We start from the raw sequence: 18,679 nt of genomic DNA, 5'->3' as shown, positions 1-18,679 counted from the left end.
AACCAAAATTCAATTACCAAGTGTTTGCACCAGGGTACGAAAATAAACTATATTGTACGTTACTATTTCGTTTCGTTTATTACTTCAACAGTTCGGTACAATACGAAAACAAAACGGCTGAGTTCACTTTGGCGATAGTAGTTTAGTAGTTACAGACGAAATAACAAACGAAATGAATCGTGCAGGGAAAAATATATGTATGTATGTACACATATGCAATAACTAAACAAAAACGAATGGCTGCAATGAATAAAAAAAATAAAAATGTTTTTTTAATTGAATTGGATATGAAAATTTACAGAAAAAAATATTTTTCACGTAATTTCAACGTTTGCATACATATAAAACGTACCCTATGGTACAATTGTCACAAACGAAAAGCAAACGTTTCTCGTTGGGGAAAATGACAGTGAATCTTACAATTTGTTTCTGACTATGTACAAAACTGTAAAAAACCACAAAAGATATGATGATCGATGAGCAAATGGGAATTGTACAGTTTACTTTCGTACTCTGGTTTGATTTAAGTGCCAACAACAAAAACCACGTGAATCAGCGTACTTGTGGACATTTTTCCATTTTTGAGAGCAAATTTGTCGCTTACTCTCTAATTACAGGATTCGTTCCGGGTTGTACGGGAAAGAACCTAAAATATTTCCGAGTGCTTTGAATCGGTTATGTTTCGTTGCCTTGTATTAGCGAAACTAAACAATACCGAAACGTTTGCTACTGTTTGTTTGCGTTCTATGCAATATTATAATAGAAAGAGCATGCTTATACTGATAAAATTTCCAGGCCAAAATAGAATAAATCAATAAAAGTTAAGGTAGTCATTCACAAACAGATACGCTTTTTCCATTGTTTTGTATAGCGGCAACCATATGAATGGGTTTCAATCAAATAATCAGTAAACCTACCATGTTTACATTAAATAAATTAAATACGAACTATTTCACGCTCAGCCATTGTATCAGACGGTGGATCAGCAACAAGAGTTTACGTGATGTGCATTGCTTAGGGTTGGCGTTGCTGGCTTTGCACATCGATGATGTGTGTTCGATTCCTGCCTATGTCTAGACAAAGGAGTCTGATCTCCGATATAGCAGCTATAACTTCTACCGCTTAGACTTAGTTGTTTTTTTTTCTATTTTTCCTATTGACAAATAGTTGTATAAAGCTCAATAACACTTGAAATAAATATTATTACGCCACAATAATAAAAATAATCATCATTTAGTGCTGTGAAAATAATTGAACACATTTAATTATTAAGGCTGTGTGCGAGTACGTCTAAATTGCTACCTAAATAGAGAATAATTGTAAATCACTGGAAAGTGTATGTAATGCAATGAATAGGAACAATTTATGGTGTTTTCGTTTCTTCCAAAAAATGTTGCCCTTTCCCGGTGCAAAATATGTTTGATATTACACTGAACCCTGTAAAAGCATGTTTTTGCCTTCTTGTCCTTGTCTAGCGAACTCATTTCATAGTATTGTCGTTTTAAACAACCATCTGATTTTCAGGGCAACCATCTCCCCTGAGAAAGCTTCACAGGGCAGAGAATGTGCCTTTTTTGCCTTACAAGTATGACACTTTAAGAAACGAACACACAATTTTCTCACCCTTTGCCTTTAATTTAAAATCTAACATGAATTGAGAAAGAGGCAATCAATACCCAAAATTTTTTGGTAGAAACGAAATCACAATGACTTTTTTTCGAGCATATTTTTCAGCCTAAATTGAACTGTTAAATATATTTGGGCGAGCGTTTAAGCGAACAATTGCCTTTACAAGCATATTCACATTTTGAAAATCAATTCAACAATTTTCGAAATATAAGCTTTTCAAAACATTAAACTTCCACATTTACCACCCCCTATTAATTTGCGCCAAACATTTTTTATACCACTAGAAGAGGGAAGAAGGAGGACCAAGCCTACTTTTCTTTTTTTATTACTTTATACTTATGCCCAACAACAAGGCGAATTTATACAAGGTGGCGTTGATAGCGAATTTAGATTTTCGCCGCGGTACTTCCTAATGTCAAAATGATGTGTTTGTTGTAAACAAGGCGAATTCTTTTTACAACAAACACACCATTTTGACATTAAAAAGTACCGCGGCGAAAATCTAAATTCGCCATCAACACCACCTTGTATAAATTCGCCTTGGCCCCACAAATTTGGGTTGTCAAACGAACTCGCATTTCCTAAATTGTGCAGTAAAACATCGATGTTTTTGCAAATTGCAAACCTACATTTATTTGGCGCGCAAAAAGGTAAAATTAAGCAATTATTCATAAGTCAGCAAAAATCTTAATATTTAAAACACTTTAAAAACGTACCTCATTTGCATGATTCAATAATTAAAGGTTTCCTCACGAGTGACATTAGAGTTTGGATACTCCCTTCCAAAAGGTTGCATACACACACACGGTGCCTGGCTAAAAGAGCCGATTTTTTCAAGAGGGAGCGAGAAAGCTGTTTTCTGAGCAAACCTTTTATTAATCATGCCTCATTTATATATGTATAAGCATATCGATGGCTGAGTGGAAGATCGACCTATCTCGGAAGCCAGTTCAAAAACGCCCTATCTCAGAAAACTTTTCAAGAACGCCCTACTTCAATCGTGCAAATTTACTAAGTGAAAGGCTAAACTAGTTCTCAAATTTTGAAAAAAACATCGATGTTTCATCCAGCTCTATGTAGCAGTGCTGAAAATTTCCAGTGAATTATTTGTTTAGGTACTAAAATTTAGGTTAAATCGCACACAGCCTAAGCACACATGCAAATACTACCATTCGCGGTAATCAGTGACATCCAAATACTTAATTGGGTACCCAGTACTTGATTATTTCCTAAATGTATTTAGCCGATAACTTGCTTCAATTGCAAGATCTGTGGAAATATCAAGTATAACGAATATTTATTTTAAGATAGAAAAATTAAAGGGTACTGCTCAGTTACTTGTACCGTGATTTTGGGTCCAAACGCGTTATTGAAATCAAGAAATTTTAGCATACATGTGTAGTCAAACTATTAAACTTTAATTTAAAATAAAGATTTCAAATTTCCAAAGACTAATTTATAAATACATTCGGTTTGAAAAATGCAGGTTTTTTGTAAGTATCGAAGTGTTCTGCGAAAAAATACTGTGGATGACGTAGCCCGAGTTGGACTGATAACCCTCTTTTTAGTAGTGCGGAAAGGTGTTCTTCGCAAAAATACTATGGTTGTTGCTGTAGTGGCTTACTTGGCCGTGCCTTGATCGACTTGCCGCTCAGTCGTTGAAATCAAGCTCAACTAACAAGAGGCCCAAGTAGTGTGCCACTCCGACAGGGTTGGACCAGAAGAGGGGCGTTAACTGAGCTGGGTTTAGAGAGCATGCGAAGAGGTGTGCCGAGTTATGAGGGGACTTTCCGCATGCCGGGCATTCATTGGGCAATATCCAGAGCGAAGTTTGGCTATGGAGGTACGAATCTCCCGAGATAAGCGAAGTTCTATCTCGTCCGCATCAGATGACTGTGTTCCCAAAACGGCATTCACAAGACCAGAGTTGGTGTAAGTTGAGACCAACTCCCTGTTGTTGTTGTTGTAGCAGCAGTACTCAACCCCCCGGGGTTTCGTCAAGGGTCGTCTTCGTCCTCTGACTCGACAAGCCTATGGCCGAGAAAGCGGGCGGCGTCTATAGGCGCGGTCCATAGTGCTTCTGGTGTCAGGATCGTGGGGTTAGAGGCGCATGCGAAGAGGTGTTGGGTGTTGTGTGGACATTGCCCGCATGCAGGGCATGTGTCTGCCACTTCTGGGTTCAGCCGAGAGAGATAGCTGTTTAGTCTGTGGCACCACCCAGAACAGAGTTGTGCTAGGGTGCACCTGGTCTCTCTTGGCAGTTCAGCTTCGTCGATGTTGATGGTACTAAGACTCGACCTGACTGCATCGGTGTGTAGGTGGTTAAGCGCCGCTCTGTATTTCTCTGCGTCGAATGGGTGGTCTACGCACGGCTCAACGTCGGATTTCCAGCCGTGCAGGTGACGTCTGACATGTCGGGGAGGCGGTTCATTTCGAAGCAGGGCGTTATTGGCGTGATTTCCACGGTGACATCCTACGAGGAACTGCTTCGATAGCAACGTGTTGTGCTCTTTCACCGCCAGCATCTCGCTTTCTTGGTGGAGGTGATGCTCGGACGACATGAGATGGCAGCCTGTAGCCGTACGTAGAGCTGCATTCTGGCATGTTTGTAGGTTTCTCCACTGTGTATCGCTGGTACCCGCCGTCCACACTGGCGATGCGTAGTTTGCCACCGACCGGCCGACTGTTTTGTACGTAGTGAGTAGGGTTTCTTTGTCGGCTCCCCAAGTGTTGCCGGCTAGTGACTTGAGGACTTTGTTCCTAGCTCGCATCTTTTCGCAAGTGGCTGAGGCGTGCGCAGAAAAGGTGAATAGGCTGTCGAACGTAACTTCCAAGATTTTGGGGTGGTTGACCGTCGGTATTTTGTTGCCATCGACGTAAACCTTCAGCCTTAGCCTAACTTCCTTTGTCCGGTGAGATAGTCGCTGATTTTCCCTCACAGGCTGTCAATATTGGGGCCCGTCGCCATAATCGTGCAATCATCGGCTTAGCTCACCAAGTTAACTCCTGCTGGCGGCAGAGGGAGTTTCGCCATGTAGAGGTTGAACAGTGTCGGGTAGAGTACGCCGCCTTGGGGGACCCCCTATTTAATCCTACGCGGCTTGGACTTGGCGTTTCGGAATTCGACCGATGATTGGCGTCCACACAGATCCACCGCTTCTTCCGATCCGAAAGCGACGAGTTCAGGACGTCTTGGCAAAGGGTCGCGTGGTTTACCGTGTCGAAGGCCTTCGAGAGGTCCACCGCGACTAGGACCGTCCTATCACAGGGTCGACGTTGGTTCAGACCCTCGCTTATCTGTGTGGTGATGGCGTTTAATGCAGTGGTCGTGCTGTGCATTTTGCGGAGTTTTGGGGATAGGAGGGAGATTGGCCAGTAAGAGTCTCCTGCGTCCGCCTTCTTACCTGGCTTAAGGAGGGGAATCATTCTACCCATTTTCCACATCTCAGGGATGATCAGGGTGGACAGTGAAAGTTGTGCTGTACTCGACTCCCACTGGTCCTAGTTTTTCCAGCATCTGCATCGAGATTCCGTCAGGGCCTAACGCCTTGGATGCTTTGGAGTTCTTTACAGCTACCTGCATCTCTTTTAGTGTAAAGCACGTTAGTGTGCTCGCAGCGGAGTTTGTGTTCTTTACGTAGCATGCTGCGGCGGGTTTTGTCTCTCCGGGTGTGCAATAAACTGTCGGCTGAAAAAGCGCGCGCACGTCTGTGGGTCCGACGTGGTGGTATCGCCAAATGTAAAGGCAACGTTGTACTTGCGTTTCGTCGGATGGGAGAGAGATTTTACTGTCGTCCACAGTTTGCTAGCTCCGCTGGAGATTGCAGGTCTTGAGGTGCTCATTCCACGTTTTCCGCTTGTGTTCGTTAACTAGTTTGTTAATGTCCTTGTTGAGATCCCTGATACGGGGATCACCAGGATTAGACTGGCGGATTCGATCACGCACGTCTGCGAGTCCCGCCGCTTCAGTTGGAAAGCCCGGGCGGATTTTGGCGATCCTACCGGCTGGTACGAAGCGGGCGGCTGCTGCGTTGATGATCCGGGGGAGTTTGCGCTCAGCTTCGAGCGCGCATGTTGGTGGTGGAAGAGCACTGAATTTGCGGTCCGTGTGTTCCGTAAAACCGTCCCAGTTGGCCTTCTTGGTGTTCATATACGTACGGTCTTCGGATGTGACAAAATCTCTTGGGTGGTCTATCGCGACTACTATAGGCAGGTGGTCTGAAGCGAGCGCGAGCACTGGTTGCTAACCAATGCAATTTATCAGACCCCCGCTTGCTATAGTGATATCTGGCAAGCTGTAGCAGTCACTCGCGACCCTGGTGGGGGCATCGTCGTTTACAGTGCAAAACGTTGAGTCGTCAATTTGTTCTGCGATTAGTGTACCCCGCTGGTCGTTTCCCAGGTTAGAGTGTCATAGTTCGTGGTGCGCGTTTAAAGCCCCTAGCACTACCCAGTTTCCGCCTTAAAGTAGCGCACTTATGTTCGGGCGGTATCCTGCTGGGCAGCTGGTGGCAGGTGGTATGTACACGTTGACGACTTCCAGCTCAGTATCTCTCGACTTGATTTCCACACCTTGGTGCTCAATGAGTGTGTCGTTGGCGGCGATTCGGGGGGTAATGAGCCGGTAATGGACCGCGTTGTGCAATATAAAGGCGATGCCGCCTCCGGCGCCGCGAGGGCGGTCTCTTCGGATGACGTTGAACTCATCCTGACTCTGAAGGCTAGAGCCGGAGTGGAGTTTGGTTTCCTGGACCGCCGCGACTGAGATTTTGTTGCGCCTCATGAAGCTGACTATCTCAGCGATCTTGCTTTGTAGTCCGTTGCAATTGAACTGCAATAATTTTATGGAGTTGGGCCTGGTGATGGTTATTCGAGGGGTGAGGGAGTGCTGGCGCGCTGCCTGAAGTGCTTGCTGTGCCGGTTGTGTTTGTTGCGGGTGGTCCGACCGCTGGTGTTGTCACCGGTGTTGGCGCCGGTGTGAGTGTAACCGTGGCCGCGGTCGTGGGATTACCACTGGCGTTGGCATTGGCACAGACGTAGGTGCAGGCAATTGGGGTTGTGTGGTAGCAGAGCAGAAGGCTGCAGTGAAAGCAGTACTCCATTCGCGATGATCGCCTGATCAGGTTGTTGCAGACGCTGCAGAACAATCTGTTTTGAGTGGATGTCCGGGGTTGTGTGCTGGGAGTTGGTTCAGATGACACCAGTTATTGCAGCTGTTGCAACGGACTGAGGTGGACGAGTGGTGTATATTTCGGTTGCAGACACTGCATGTCCATGGTCCGGGGTTTTGGTCTATGCAGGTCATCCTCCCAGTGCTAAAAAATTGGGGGTTGCTGCTGGGGTAATGGTCCTTGGTCGGAGTGGGTGCTCCGAGTCAATCCGGTAACGTAGAACCGACCATCTTGGGATTGCCCTGTGAATGCCGTTTATGGCCAGTCGTTACGCTGTTGGGTCCAGAGGATATTTTACGAACATCTAGACTGCTTCAGTAAGTTCGTATATATGTCTTCTGTTGTGCCTAGGCGGGGGCTCTGCAACAAGCAGGTGTCTGTTCGGGTACCAGCGCCTGTAGCACCCTACTAGGATCAGAAGGCATCCCGTGGCGGTTCGGAGTGCTTTGTTTTGGCAGGTCTGTAACTTCGTCCACCGCGTTCTGCCAGCTAGCGACTTGACCTTGTTGCGGCTATGTTCACTATTGACAATTGCGGTTGTGAGCGCCGAGGAAGGGGGCTGACTGTTGAAGGTAGCTCCGAGTATAATGGGGTTGTCGCAATTGGTTCGCCGTCGACGTAAATTCCCTCATGTCCCTGATTTCGTAGGGGAGACAGTTAGACTCCTTGCAGTGAAGAAGCGAAAAAGTTCGGAGATGTTTACTTTCGAGCACAAGGCAACAATTCCATTTCCGGACGCTGTCATCGAGCAATCGTCAGCCTAAGAGATGTTTGAAACTCCTTCTGGTGGTTGAGGGAGCTTTGGGATATAGTAATTAAGCAGAAGTGGGAAAGGACACACCTGTGGGACGACCTGTTTAATTCTTCTCGGTTTAGAATTTTCATCTCTGAAAATAACTAACGAATTTCGACCACTCAGATAATTAGCTGACTATCGTTTGAGTGCCTGTGGGAGAGAGGAAGCCTTAATGCCTTCTAGTCGTGTGGAGTGGCATACGGTGACACGCCTTTGATAGATTCAACGCTGCTAGGACTGTTCTCATACAGGGCGGTTTCGGTTAAGGCCACGACTTATCCGAGTGTATATATATAGATAGATAGTTGAATAGAGCACTGCGACCAGTAGGTCTAATGTGGCCTCAGCTCCACACTGTACCTCACCTAGCCCTAGTCTCTAGAAATCAAAAATTGAACTCCTGGGTAGAGAGTGTATGTGGTCCTCTCTTAGCCGTAAATGCCCTATGCTCCTCTCTCTTCTACGTGCGACGGATTCACACCCATGAAGGAGGTGTAATGGAGTATCCTTGGCAGCGTCACAGAAGCGACATAGGTCACTAGACCAGATTCCTAAATCGTAGCAATTGGATGGTATTATTCTCAGCCAGAGCATTAAGCCTCTCTACACACTCCAGAATCACCATTATTTGATCTCGAAGGATGAGGGAGCCTTGAGTGCCGCCTGGCTATCGCTAAAATCAGGATTTTATCGCTTCGATACTTCCTTAGAAAGTTAATCTCCGCACACGGACTGATGGCATGAACTTCCGCTTGGAATATGCGAAGGTTCCTAGGGGCACCGAAAGCTTCGGTCTAGGGCCATAAACACCTGCTGCTATCCCTTCAGAAGTTTTAGAGCCATCCGTGTACGACTTTAAAGTGCTCGCCTGGACGTGTCTCTCCATGTCTCTGTTCCTGGAAGACAAAACCTTACCTTTGCCAAACCCCTCTCTCGCGAAATTAAGGATAGTCCGCTTTGTTGCTTGTTCGACTGATAGATGGAGTAGATCAAGTTCCAGCATTACCTCCAGCGCAGACGTCGGACATGTGCGCATTGCCTCCGTAATGGAAACACACGCCAGGCGTTGAATCTTAGCCTCACCGCTGCTAGAATAGTCCTGGAAGCCAAGCCACCTCCCCATAGGTTACTACTGGTCTTACTATCATGGTGTACCTCCATATAAGAATCCTTGATGTACAACCCGATGATTTATCCACTGGACGTTTACACACCATCAGCACTCTCGTAGCCCTGGACGTGGGCGCTTCGACATGAGTCCTCCACAGGAGTTTGAAATCGAGGATAAGTCTCAGGTGCTTCACTTCTGTGGCGACGCCGACCGTGGCTCCCTCCAATGTTAAGTTCCTTATCCCCTTGAAGGTCCTTTTCTTAGTAATGGGGACTATAGCTATCTTTGATAGATTTATATTCAAACCTACATCCGCACACCACCTCTTAGCTAGATTAAGTCCTCTTTGGACGATGTCGCAGAGGGTACTTTGGAACTTCCCTCTGACAAAAATCACTATGTCGTCCGCGTATTCTTGGCAGCGAACTCCCTCATCAGTGAGTATTTGTGGCAGTTCGTCCACTACTAAGCTCCACAGGAGAGGAGATAGCACCCCTCCTTGCGGGCACGATTTTGTCGTTTGTAATTGAACTACGCTGTTACCGACTGCGGATAGTTGGCTGGACATTACGTTTCTCGTTACGTTTGCTATGCGACATCTCTATGGCATGTATTGTCGAATGCTCCCTCGAACGAACAATCACGTATTTCCGTGGTCAGAGCGTTCAGAGCTTTGTCTGTTGATCTACCCGATCTGAACAATAATCTTCTCCATTACTTTCAGGATTAAAGAGGCGAGACTTATAGCTTATATGTCTGAATGATTTTGCAAGACGATGATCCCTCTTACCAACCTTCGGGATAAATATAACCCGGGCCCTCTACCACATCTCAGGAATGTCGGACTGTGCTAGACTGTCCCTCATGATATTAACAAGATGTGGAAGTTCACACCTCACAGCCTTCTGGTCACTCGACGTTGGGCTTTGTCCACCGATAGTCCGAAGCTAACGTCAGCATAGTTCGCCACGTTATGCTGTTTGTCAGCACACTGCTAACTATTGTTATATCGGACGAGCTGCTGCTGCTGCCCATAATCCTGCACACGGATTCCAAGATTCGCTATCGCTTAAGTACTAAAATGCTAAAGCTAAAGTTTTTTTCGAACTTTTGGCGATCTCCAAACATTTCGATAGTCTAAATTTTAGTTTTTTATCCGGCCGCTACGCAGTAACGGCAACTATCAAATTTTGTTTGAATTTTAATGATTGTAAACATTCCATTTTAATGGGGATAAAAAGTTAAATTAAAAATTAAAAAAAAATAGCGGGCTCATTTTGGATTACATTTCTTATCCTGTAGCGTAACCAATAGTACTTTAAAAAATATTCGGTCCGATTCACAAAGCCATTTAATGAACAGCCTGCGCAAAAGGTGTAAATCCTTCAGTGACTCAACGTATTGTAACTTCGAGAATTTTTGCTCAAGGTGAATAGAGCTCGTACATTCTTTCAATAAATTAGTTAGTCAAGAAAATCTGTATTCTTCTCAGGAAGCTACCAGCGGTCAGTAGGGGTAAATGTGTCACAAACCACCTTGCATTCTAAGTATAAATAATATCGGAAGAGAATTTGGGAATAATGAAACCTTTAGAGAAAATGAAGTGTTTTATGAAGCAGTTAGATTGGAAACTCTCCTCAAGGCATATCTGTGAGACGACATGTAGTAAATAATTTCTCTTTTATTTAAGAATTTTGATAATACCATAATTATTCATTATACAAAACCATTTAAATATTTATTTTTTTCAATAAAGCTCGTCAAATAAGCGGAACAATCATAATTAATTACATGGTTTTTTGATATAGTTGAGTAGTTAAACGAACAATAGAAATCAAATAAATAAATAAATATTAGCTCTGAATTGTTGCCTAAATTTTTTTTAGCAGCATCTTGTGCATGTCGCCAGTTTTACACTTTTTTAAGCAAACAATATAGATTTTTAGCGATGCAAAATGCGCTGTAATCGCAGTTTTAGCTTTACGAGCTGTCAAAAGCTGTTCACTCACTTTATCCGCAGCCGGATTCCAACTTTCGTTATCGCTAAAATGCTAAAGCTAAAATTTTATCCGAATTTTTGGCAATCTCCAAAAATTGCGATTCTATCCTCCCCGTCGCTAAAAATTGCCTAACCTAAATTTTAGTACCTTATCCTTAGCCGCAAGTGTCGCTGTGCAGCAACAGCAGCTGTCAAAATTTGTTTCCATTTCAATGATGATAAATAATGGAAATAAATACTAGGTTTATTCTTTAGCTATTTGCAAATAAAAATAAATTGAAAATACCTAACACACTGTTTATATGACGGTGAAAACTTCTTTTTCAATATTTCCTGATTATAAAAAGGCAATCACATGACCATCAAAAAAGAAAATAAAGCTGAAAATGCCCCCGTCTTGTTTATAAAAAGACAATGAGATGACCATGAAAAAGAAAATAAACCTAATAGCAACGTCTTGCACTTGTTTGCAAATAATATCACTAATCAATATTTATTTGTGTGACCTAGTTATTTGCAAATTAAAAATTAACTTTGCGATTATGCGGCAAAGTTTAACATTTTGTAAAATTGTAATAAATAAGTAATATTCGCAAAGAACATTAAGGAACAGCCTTCGCAAAAAAAGCAAGAAAGTCCGTATCCCTTTCAGAATGTTACCTGTGTCAGTAGGCAATATTTTTAAGTAAATGTGTCACAAAGCAGCATTATCATTTTTATTTTAGATAATATTGGAGGAGAGTTATATGAAAGTGTTTTATGAAGACAGTATGATAGAAATCCCTGCTCAAGGCATATCTGCCAAACAACACGCAGAAATATTTTTGTTTCTTTAGTTTGAGAATATCAATATAGTTATAATCGAGCCCTTCAAAACATAGTACAAGCATAAATTTTGGTTATTTTGTCACTTTTCTGTTGCAGTTTTCCATTTTCCTTTTTAATTACAAAGTTTTTTCTATATAGTTGAGTTTAGTTGAGTAGTTTAAACCAACAACAACATGAAAATTGGCTGTGATTTGTTGATAAATTTTTTTAGCAGCAATTATTTCTAGTCGCCAATTTTTAACTAGTTTTAGCGAAAGTTTGAGATTTTTAGCGATGCAAAATACCCTGGAATCGCAATTTTAGCTCTAGCGACCGATTCCAATATTTTTTCAGGTACCGATGCCGAAGCCGATTAATCGGCATACGGGGAAATATTCGGCCGATGCCGATGCCGATTCCATTAAAAATTACAAATAAATGTATTAATTCCTAAAATCAGTTAATTTAACGGAGTTAACGAAACAAAAGAAAAAATAATTGAGTTAATTGGCTTGTTATGCAACTTTACATACACATGTATGTGTAAAAATATATGTACATATCGTCGCCTGGGTAAAAGTTGTCGCAAGCGCAATTTTGACGATTTTTAGTTCTAGAAGCAGTTATATATTTTTAAACAAGATCTTTCGATTGGTGTTATCAATTTTTAGATATCTCCTTTAGTTTCCGAGATATTGACTACAATTTTTTTCGATAATTTAGTAAAAATTTAGTTAGTGATGCAGTCATATTAAACTAATCAATATCTTAAAAATGGCGTTCTCCATTATTGGATATCTCCTTTAGTTTCCGAGATATTGAGTAAAAGGTGTCGTTAATTTAGTAGAAATTTTGATCACATTTTGTCGTATTTCATACAAAGTGGCTGCCAAATTGTGGACAAATGACGCTTACGACAAAATTTTAATATCGATGGCTGAGTGGAAGATCGACCTATCTCGGCAGCCAGTTCAAAAACGCCCTATCTCAGAAAACTTTTCAAGAACGCCATACTTCAGAATTTAATTGAAAAATGACTTATTTCAGAATTTTATTGAAAAACACCCTATCTCAGAATTCGGTTCAAAAACGCCCTATCTCAAACGAAAATACATTGAAAATAAGCTGAGATAGGGCGATTCTGAATCGACAGCTGAGATAGGGCGTTTTTCAATCAAATTCTGAAGTGGGGCGTTCTTGAAAAGTTTTCTGAGATAGAGCGTTGTTCAAAAATTTTCTGAGATAGGGCGTTTTCGAACTGGCTGCCGAGATAGGTCGATCTTCTACTCAGCCATCGATATACTCAAAACTAATTAACAATAAACATTGAAAATTAAATAATTTAAAAATTTTATGAACTAGTAACATTTTCAGACTTTGGAGAAAATCTATCTTCGCGTTTTTGAGAAATTGCCATCCAAACTTCAATCGCGATCTCCCACAACCTGCCGAAATCGCCATACGACAATCTTTTACCCAGGCGACGATGCGTATATCACATGTATTTACATCACATAGAACACTTTTTTATATGGTGCTATTTAAGCAAATTTTTTTTTATAAAAGTCTAGCTGGGGCCTTTTTCATAAAGCGACAGTGATAATTTTGTAACGACAGGCATTTTCCATGTTGTCAGTGACAATTCGACAGTTTGGTGGGTGTCTTGTTTCATAAAAACAATTGTCACCACCTCTTAAATTCCATGAGAAATTCCATTCAAAAAGTCCCAAATTATCCATTGTCGGGGTTTAAAATTGCCATTGACAAAATTTTCGCCAGTCAGATGAAATTTATATGTAAATCATATGTAATAATTGCATTTGCATTATTTTAGTTTTAAGAAAAGTTCCAATTATTGAAAAGTAATGAAACGCGCGCAATTACCATATAAATAATTTCACAAAACTCTCCTGTGAAAGACGGAGCGACAATTTTTTCAGAGTGACAATTGCAAGGCGTATTTAACAAGGTGGTGTTGGCCGTATATAAGTAAAAAATTACACTAACAAATTATACGCTGATGTCCATACTGTCATTGGTATGAGTTACAACAAACACATCATTTTGACGTAATGGCCTCCACGGCGAAAAACTCAGCTGTCGCCCCAACACCACCTTGTTTAATATACCTTGGACAATTGTCAGCATAATTGTCGACAATATTCCATATTATCACTGTCGTTTTCCAAAAAATTTCACAGTTGCCTAAAAACGTATATGAAACAGGAAAAATGTCGCTGACAATTTTGGCAGTGAAATTTTATAGAAAAATCGATAATTGTCGCACCTGTCACTTATATGAAATAGGCCCCTGGTATATAACGAACACCATATAAATTCAGATTTCAAACTTCGTACAAAAATTTACAACAAAAATTCTGCTCATTTTCACCCAAATTTCAAACTTTTTAATAAGAATTTTGGTATGCAGTTTTGTAGACCATTTAATTCTAGTATAATGAAGTGCAACTTTCAAGCTGTCCGTTAATTTTTGTAAATTTTTTTGCTGGCAGTGTCCTCCATATAAAAAAAAATTGCGAACTTACATTTGTATGGAAAAAACGTGAAACACCTTCACCCAAAAAAATTTCATTTTTGCGATCTGTCTGCAAATGTTTTTTTAAGTTAGCTATTGTCTGTCGCTTCACTTCAACATATGAAAAGAAATTCCAAAGAATCAGCGAAAAAATAATCGGCTTCATTTTGTTCATCGCTAAAATCTGCCCAAAAATTAATCAAAAATGGAGATTTTTAGAGATGCCTTTTTAGGATAGAATCGCGAAAATCACTAAAAATTGCTAAAATTCATTTAGCATTTTTTAACGATGGATTTTTAGCGATAGCGAAACTTGGAATACGGCTGGTGGTGGGTGCGTCGTCGTTTATTATGTAGTTTTTTAGAGATGCCTTTTTAAGATAGAATCGCGAAAATCACTAAAAATTGCTGAAATTGATTTAGCGTTTTTTGGAGTTTTAGCTGTAGCGAAAGTTGGAATCCGGCTGCCGGTTCATTTGGTTCATCGATAAAATCTTCCAAAAATTTTACCAATAATGGAATTTTTTGCTTTTTTTAAGATAGAATCACGAAACCATTAAAATTTATTGTGCAGAATTTCGACTCGTATATCTGTTCACCCAAGTGTATTCTCCTACAATTGTTCGACAGGCTTAGATGCCAAGATGGTGGTGCGCGTTGAATTCGCCAACTATCACAGGATTTTCACGCCGGGGGTATGTAAGCTTTGAATATATCGAGCTCGACATCTCCTGAACGAATAGCAATGCCCAACATTCTGGGATGGTATCCCTGCAGTCGATGCCTGCTTATAGAAGAAGAAGATACTGCACGGTATGATGCATGATAAACGCTAAGCCTCCACCATCATCTCGCTCGTACACGTTGTATTCGGCGCAGATCAACAATGTTGAATTGCTATGAAGCTTTGCCTCTTCGACCGCAGCTATCAATATTCGATGCTGACCCATGAAGACGGTATCTCCTCGATCTTGCTCTGAAGTCAGTTACAGTTGAATTGTAGCCTCGGAGATGCCTTGGGAGACTGATCGCAATACGGTATGTCATGATTGTCTTCTGTTTTGATTCACCAATAATACATAAGAAATGGTTTTTGTTGTTGTTGTAACGGCTTACTTAACCCGTAATTGTCCGCAGGCTCAACTAACGGTGGGGTAGAACCAGAGGGAGACGGATGTTGTTGTAACGGCTTACTTAACCCGTAATTGTCCGCAGGCTCAACCAACGGTGGAGTAGAACCAGAGGGAGAGGGATGTTAGTTGAGTTGGATTGAGTGGCCATATGAAGAGGCGGTTGGTGTCATGGGGTGAATCTCCATAGGCTGTACACTAATTTTGGTGCTGGGAGGCGAGTCGGAACAGAGTTACGCGGGCCTATCGTGGCAGTTGAAGCTCTCTATCGTTCACAGGTGATGATTGTACACTGATGACGGCATTCACTCGACTGGAGTTTGTAAATGCCATTAATAGTCCCAGGGGTGCTCTAAGTAGTGCTGGATAAGGTGCTTCCATAGTAGAACCCTACTAGGAATTGATTGCTGAGCATGATGTTGTGCCCCTTACTACGAGAATTTTGGCTTCACTGTGGCTGTGATTTTCTGCCGACATCAGAAGGCACCCGCGGTTGTCCGGGGTGTTGTGTGGTGGTATGCCTGTAGTTTCGTCTACTGCGTACCAATTGTCCCCGGCGACCATGCAGGCGCTGCATAATTTAGAACCGGACGGCCAATTGCCGTGTATGTTTTGACTGCTTTTACACAGCTCAAGTATTGAATTCCATTCTGTTCGCATGCGTCTGTACCGTCTAGTTGTTTCAAATTTCTTGCTTTGCTTTTGACATTTTAAAGAACCAAAAACTTGAGCTCAACAGAATTGAAGCGTTTAAAAGCAAATAGAAAACACAAAAGAGAATGAGCCAGAATTGCTTTCAAGTACTTGAGACATGTATATCGGGTGTTTGCAACACCGTTTATTTTTCTTTGCACCAGTACTGCCAAATTGGGGAATTGAGGACTTTGCTACGTCTCTGAACTTTGTTGGCAATTCCAGTTGTGTGCGCCGGGAAAGAGAGCTGTTTCCGACGATTTTCCGGTTGTTCACCGTAGGAATTGGTTTGTCGTCGACGTATACCCAGCTGATGCTGGCCCCTTTCGCCATTGTCGTAAAATGGTTTCCGAGGATTTTGTAGGGGAGAGGGGTAGGCTTCTTGCGGTGAAGATACGAAAAAATGTGGAGTGGTAACCGTTTATATTTAAGCATAAGTCATCAATTCCATTGCTGGACGCATTGTAATATTTGTTTGTTGTTGTTGTTGTTGTAGCGGCTACAACAACCCCGGCCAGGACGGTTGGTATCTCAGTCGTTGTCGTCAAGTTCCACTAGCGGCAACCCTAGGAAGCGTGCAGCTTCTGTGGGGTTTGTCCACAGGGACAAGGCCGTTAGGGTTGTCGGGTTTTCCGGGCATGCGAAGAGATGTTTCGAGTCATGAGGGGTCTCTCCGCATGCCGGACACTCATTCGGCACATCCTCATTCAACCTATTCAGGTAGTAGTTCAACCTGCTGCTATTTGTTTGTCTTGATTGTGTCTTGTCGGGATTTTGTCTTGTCTGAAAAATGTGTTATCTGCATCTTATTTGGTCATTATTTTATGTCTGTATTATGTCCTGTCTGGGTTGTTTATATTCTGAATTTTTAAAAATTGTCTGGATTATGTCTTATCGGGATGTTAAAAGTCGGAATTATGTAGTACTCCCGATTTGCATTTCTAATCGCACTACAGAGTATATCCCAGGTATAGTTTTTTGGTCCAGGGTTTGATTCAATGCCAGCCCTGAGCAGAAGAAGCGAGCAGATGCGGTGCGTAGAACGGGCTGTGGTGGGAATAAAAAATGATGGTTATTTTTTGAAGCGAAAAGATATTCTGCGCAAAAAAATACTGTGGAAGGCGTAACCCAAGTTAACATTTTCTGTCATAACCCCATTTACTCATTACCCATTTACCCCATTTTCAAACGTGTCCCTAGCGATCTTTAGAAAATGTTTTTATGAAAGTTTGGACTGTACTTTTTCTAATGGTTTGAGTTTTCGGTTTCACACCCCATCCCCCGCTGCCGCAACCACAAAACCATTGTACAAATAACCGAATCGTACCTAGTGCGAGTTCACCTTACCTGCTTTGAACTATTTCCTTGTCTGCATTGGATAAAGTCAGTATCTGGCGCTCCACTAATTCCTGTATGAAATCAACTCGTCGCGCATAAACTTTTGAAGAGTTTAGTAGCAACAAGCCAGCTTCATTCAATACGATTTCACGCCCTATACCCAATTTCTCAAATAAATCTAAATACTGTTCATACAACAACAATTAAATAACATTTAAACATGTAGGTTAGAAGACATTTAAAATGTTTGCTACATATGCACATTTATACATATGTACATAAAAAGTAAAATTAAAACTTACATATTTTAAAGAAATGCTAAAATCAGTAGCATATTCCACATGTTCTGCCAACTCAATAAGTAAAAGAACTATATTTTTTTGAGAACGTTCCTCTTCCACACTGTGTATAAGTTTGGAAACACGTGAATTGGGATGTTTATTTGCGGCTTGAAGAATACAATCAAGTGCCTCGGTATTGTCCACACCTGTAATCATTATAGATTTGTAATTTTGACTTAATTTTACAAAACAAGCCAGGTTGAGTTGTCCCCTCGTTTATTAATGGTTAAAAAATATGTATTTGATGTTATGGCCAATAAACACAAACCCAACCATAGCATAGCCCATATCAAGGCTTCGTTCAATTGAAATACATATCGGAGCCTAAATTTACTTCTCTTACCTGATTCAATCATCTTTTCATCTGATAACGAAAAACAGTTTATTTACCAAACAGTCTTAAAATTTGATGTTTTCATATTTCACACTTATTTTGGTTTTTATTACATTCTTTTTTTTTAATTTAATTTGTTATTATCCTCTTTCCATTTCATTCCCATGAAATTTCATTTTCCATGTAAGGGTTGACTTGTTAACCAACATATTTTCGATTAGCTACGATACTCTGCACCTCTGGGTAATTTCGTTCAGTTTTTTTGTCGATAGGGCGTGTAGATAGCGGAGCATTACTTTGTGTTTACACGTTGGCAAACCTTTGGTATACATATGTCTAGAATAGCAACCGTTATTGATTGATGAACCGGGTTGATTTGCTTATGAGCTGTTTTTGCATACCAGCAGCTCCCAAGAAATCGGTCAAGAAAAATGTGCCTTTATTTCGTGTGTGTGTCCAAGGAATTTTGACGTTTTTGATACTTCACAGCCTGTTGCCTCACTCTTTCCTCAAGAAATAATGGAACGGGCATATATTTCTGTTGCAAGCCTGGGTTGCCTTGTTCTCTTTTTTCACAAAAAACTTTAGAAAACCGTGTAAAAAGCGTAGCAAATTTCTTAAGAACTGCGTACTGCCTAAAGCCCTGTATGCAGCTCTCAAGAAATCGGTCAAGAAAAATTTGCCATTATTTCGTTTGTCTGTCCAAGTAATTTTGACATTTTTGATACTTCACAGCCTGTCGCCTCACTCTTTCCTCAAGAAATAATGGAACGGGCATATATTTCTGTTGCAAA

General features: G+C 41.4%; 1 protein-coding gene across 1 annotated transcript; it reads right to left on the bottom strand.

Moving 5' to 3' along the window:
* Window positions 1-17,031: 17,031 nt before the first annotated feature.
* LOC118752471 lies at window positions 17,032-18,396 on the bottom strand. Its single transcript, XM_036487380.1, has 3 exons — window positions 17,895-18,396; window positions 17,513-17,697; window positions 17,032-17,395 (listed from the first exon to the last, which is right to left on the bottom strand). The coding sequence occupies exons 1-3, from the start codon at window positions 17,905-17,907 to the stop codon at window positions 17,216-17,218; spliced, it is 378 nt and encodes a 125-aa protein (XP_036343273.1). The 5' UTR covers window positions 17,908-18,396; the 3' UTR covers window positions 17,032-17,215.
* Between the last annotated feature and the right edge of the window lie 283 nt (window positions 18,397-18,679).

This window comes from Rhagoletis pomonella, unplaced genomic scaffold (genome assembly GCF_013731165.1).
Source record: "Rhagoletis pomonella isolate Grant_MI unplaced genomic scaffold, Rhpom_1.0 Rhpom_scaffold_01521, whole genome shotgun sequence".
NCBI lineage: Eukaryota > Metazoa > Arthropoda > Insecta > Diptera > Tephritidae > Rhagoletis > Rhagoletis pomonella.
Note: the sequence above shows the minus strand (reverse complement) of the source record. Positions and strands in the feature narration are given on the sequence as shown.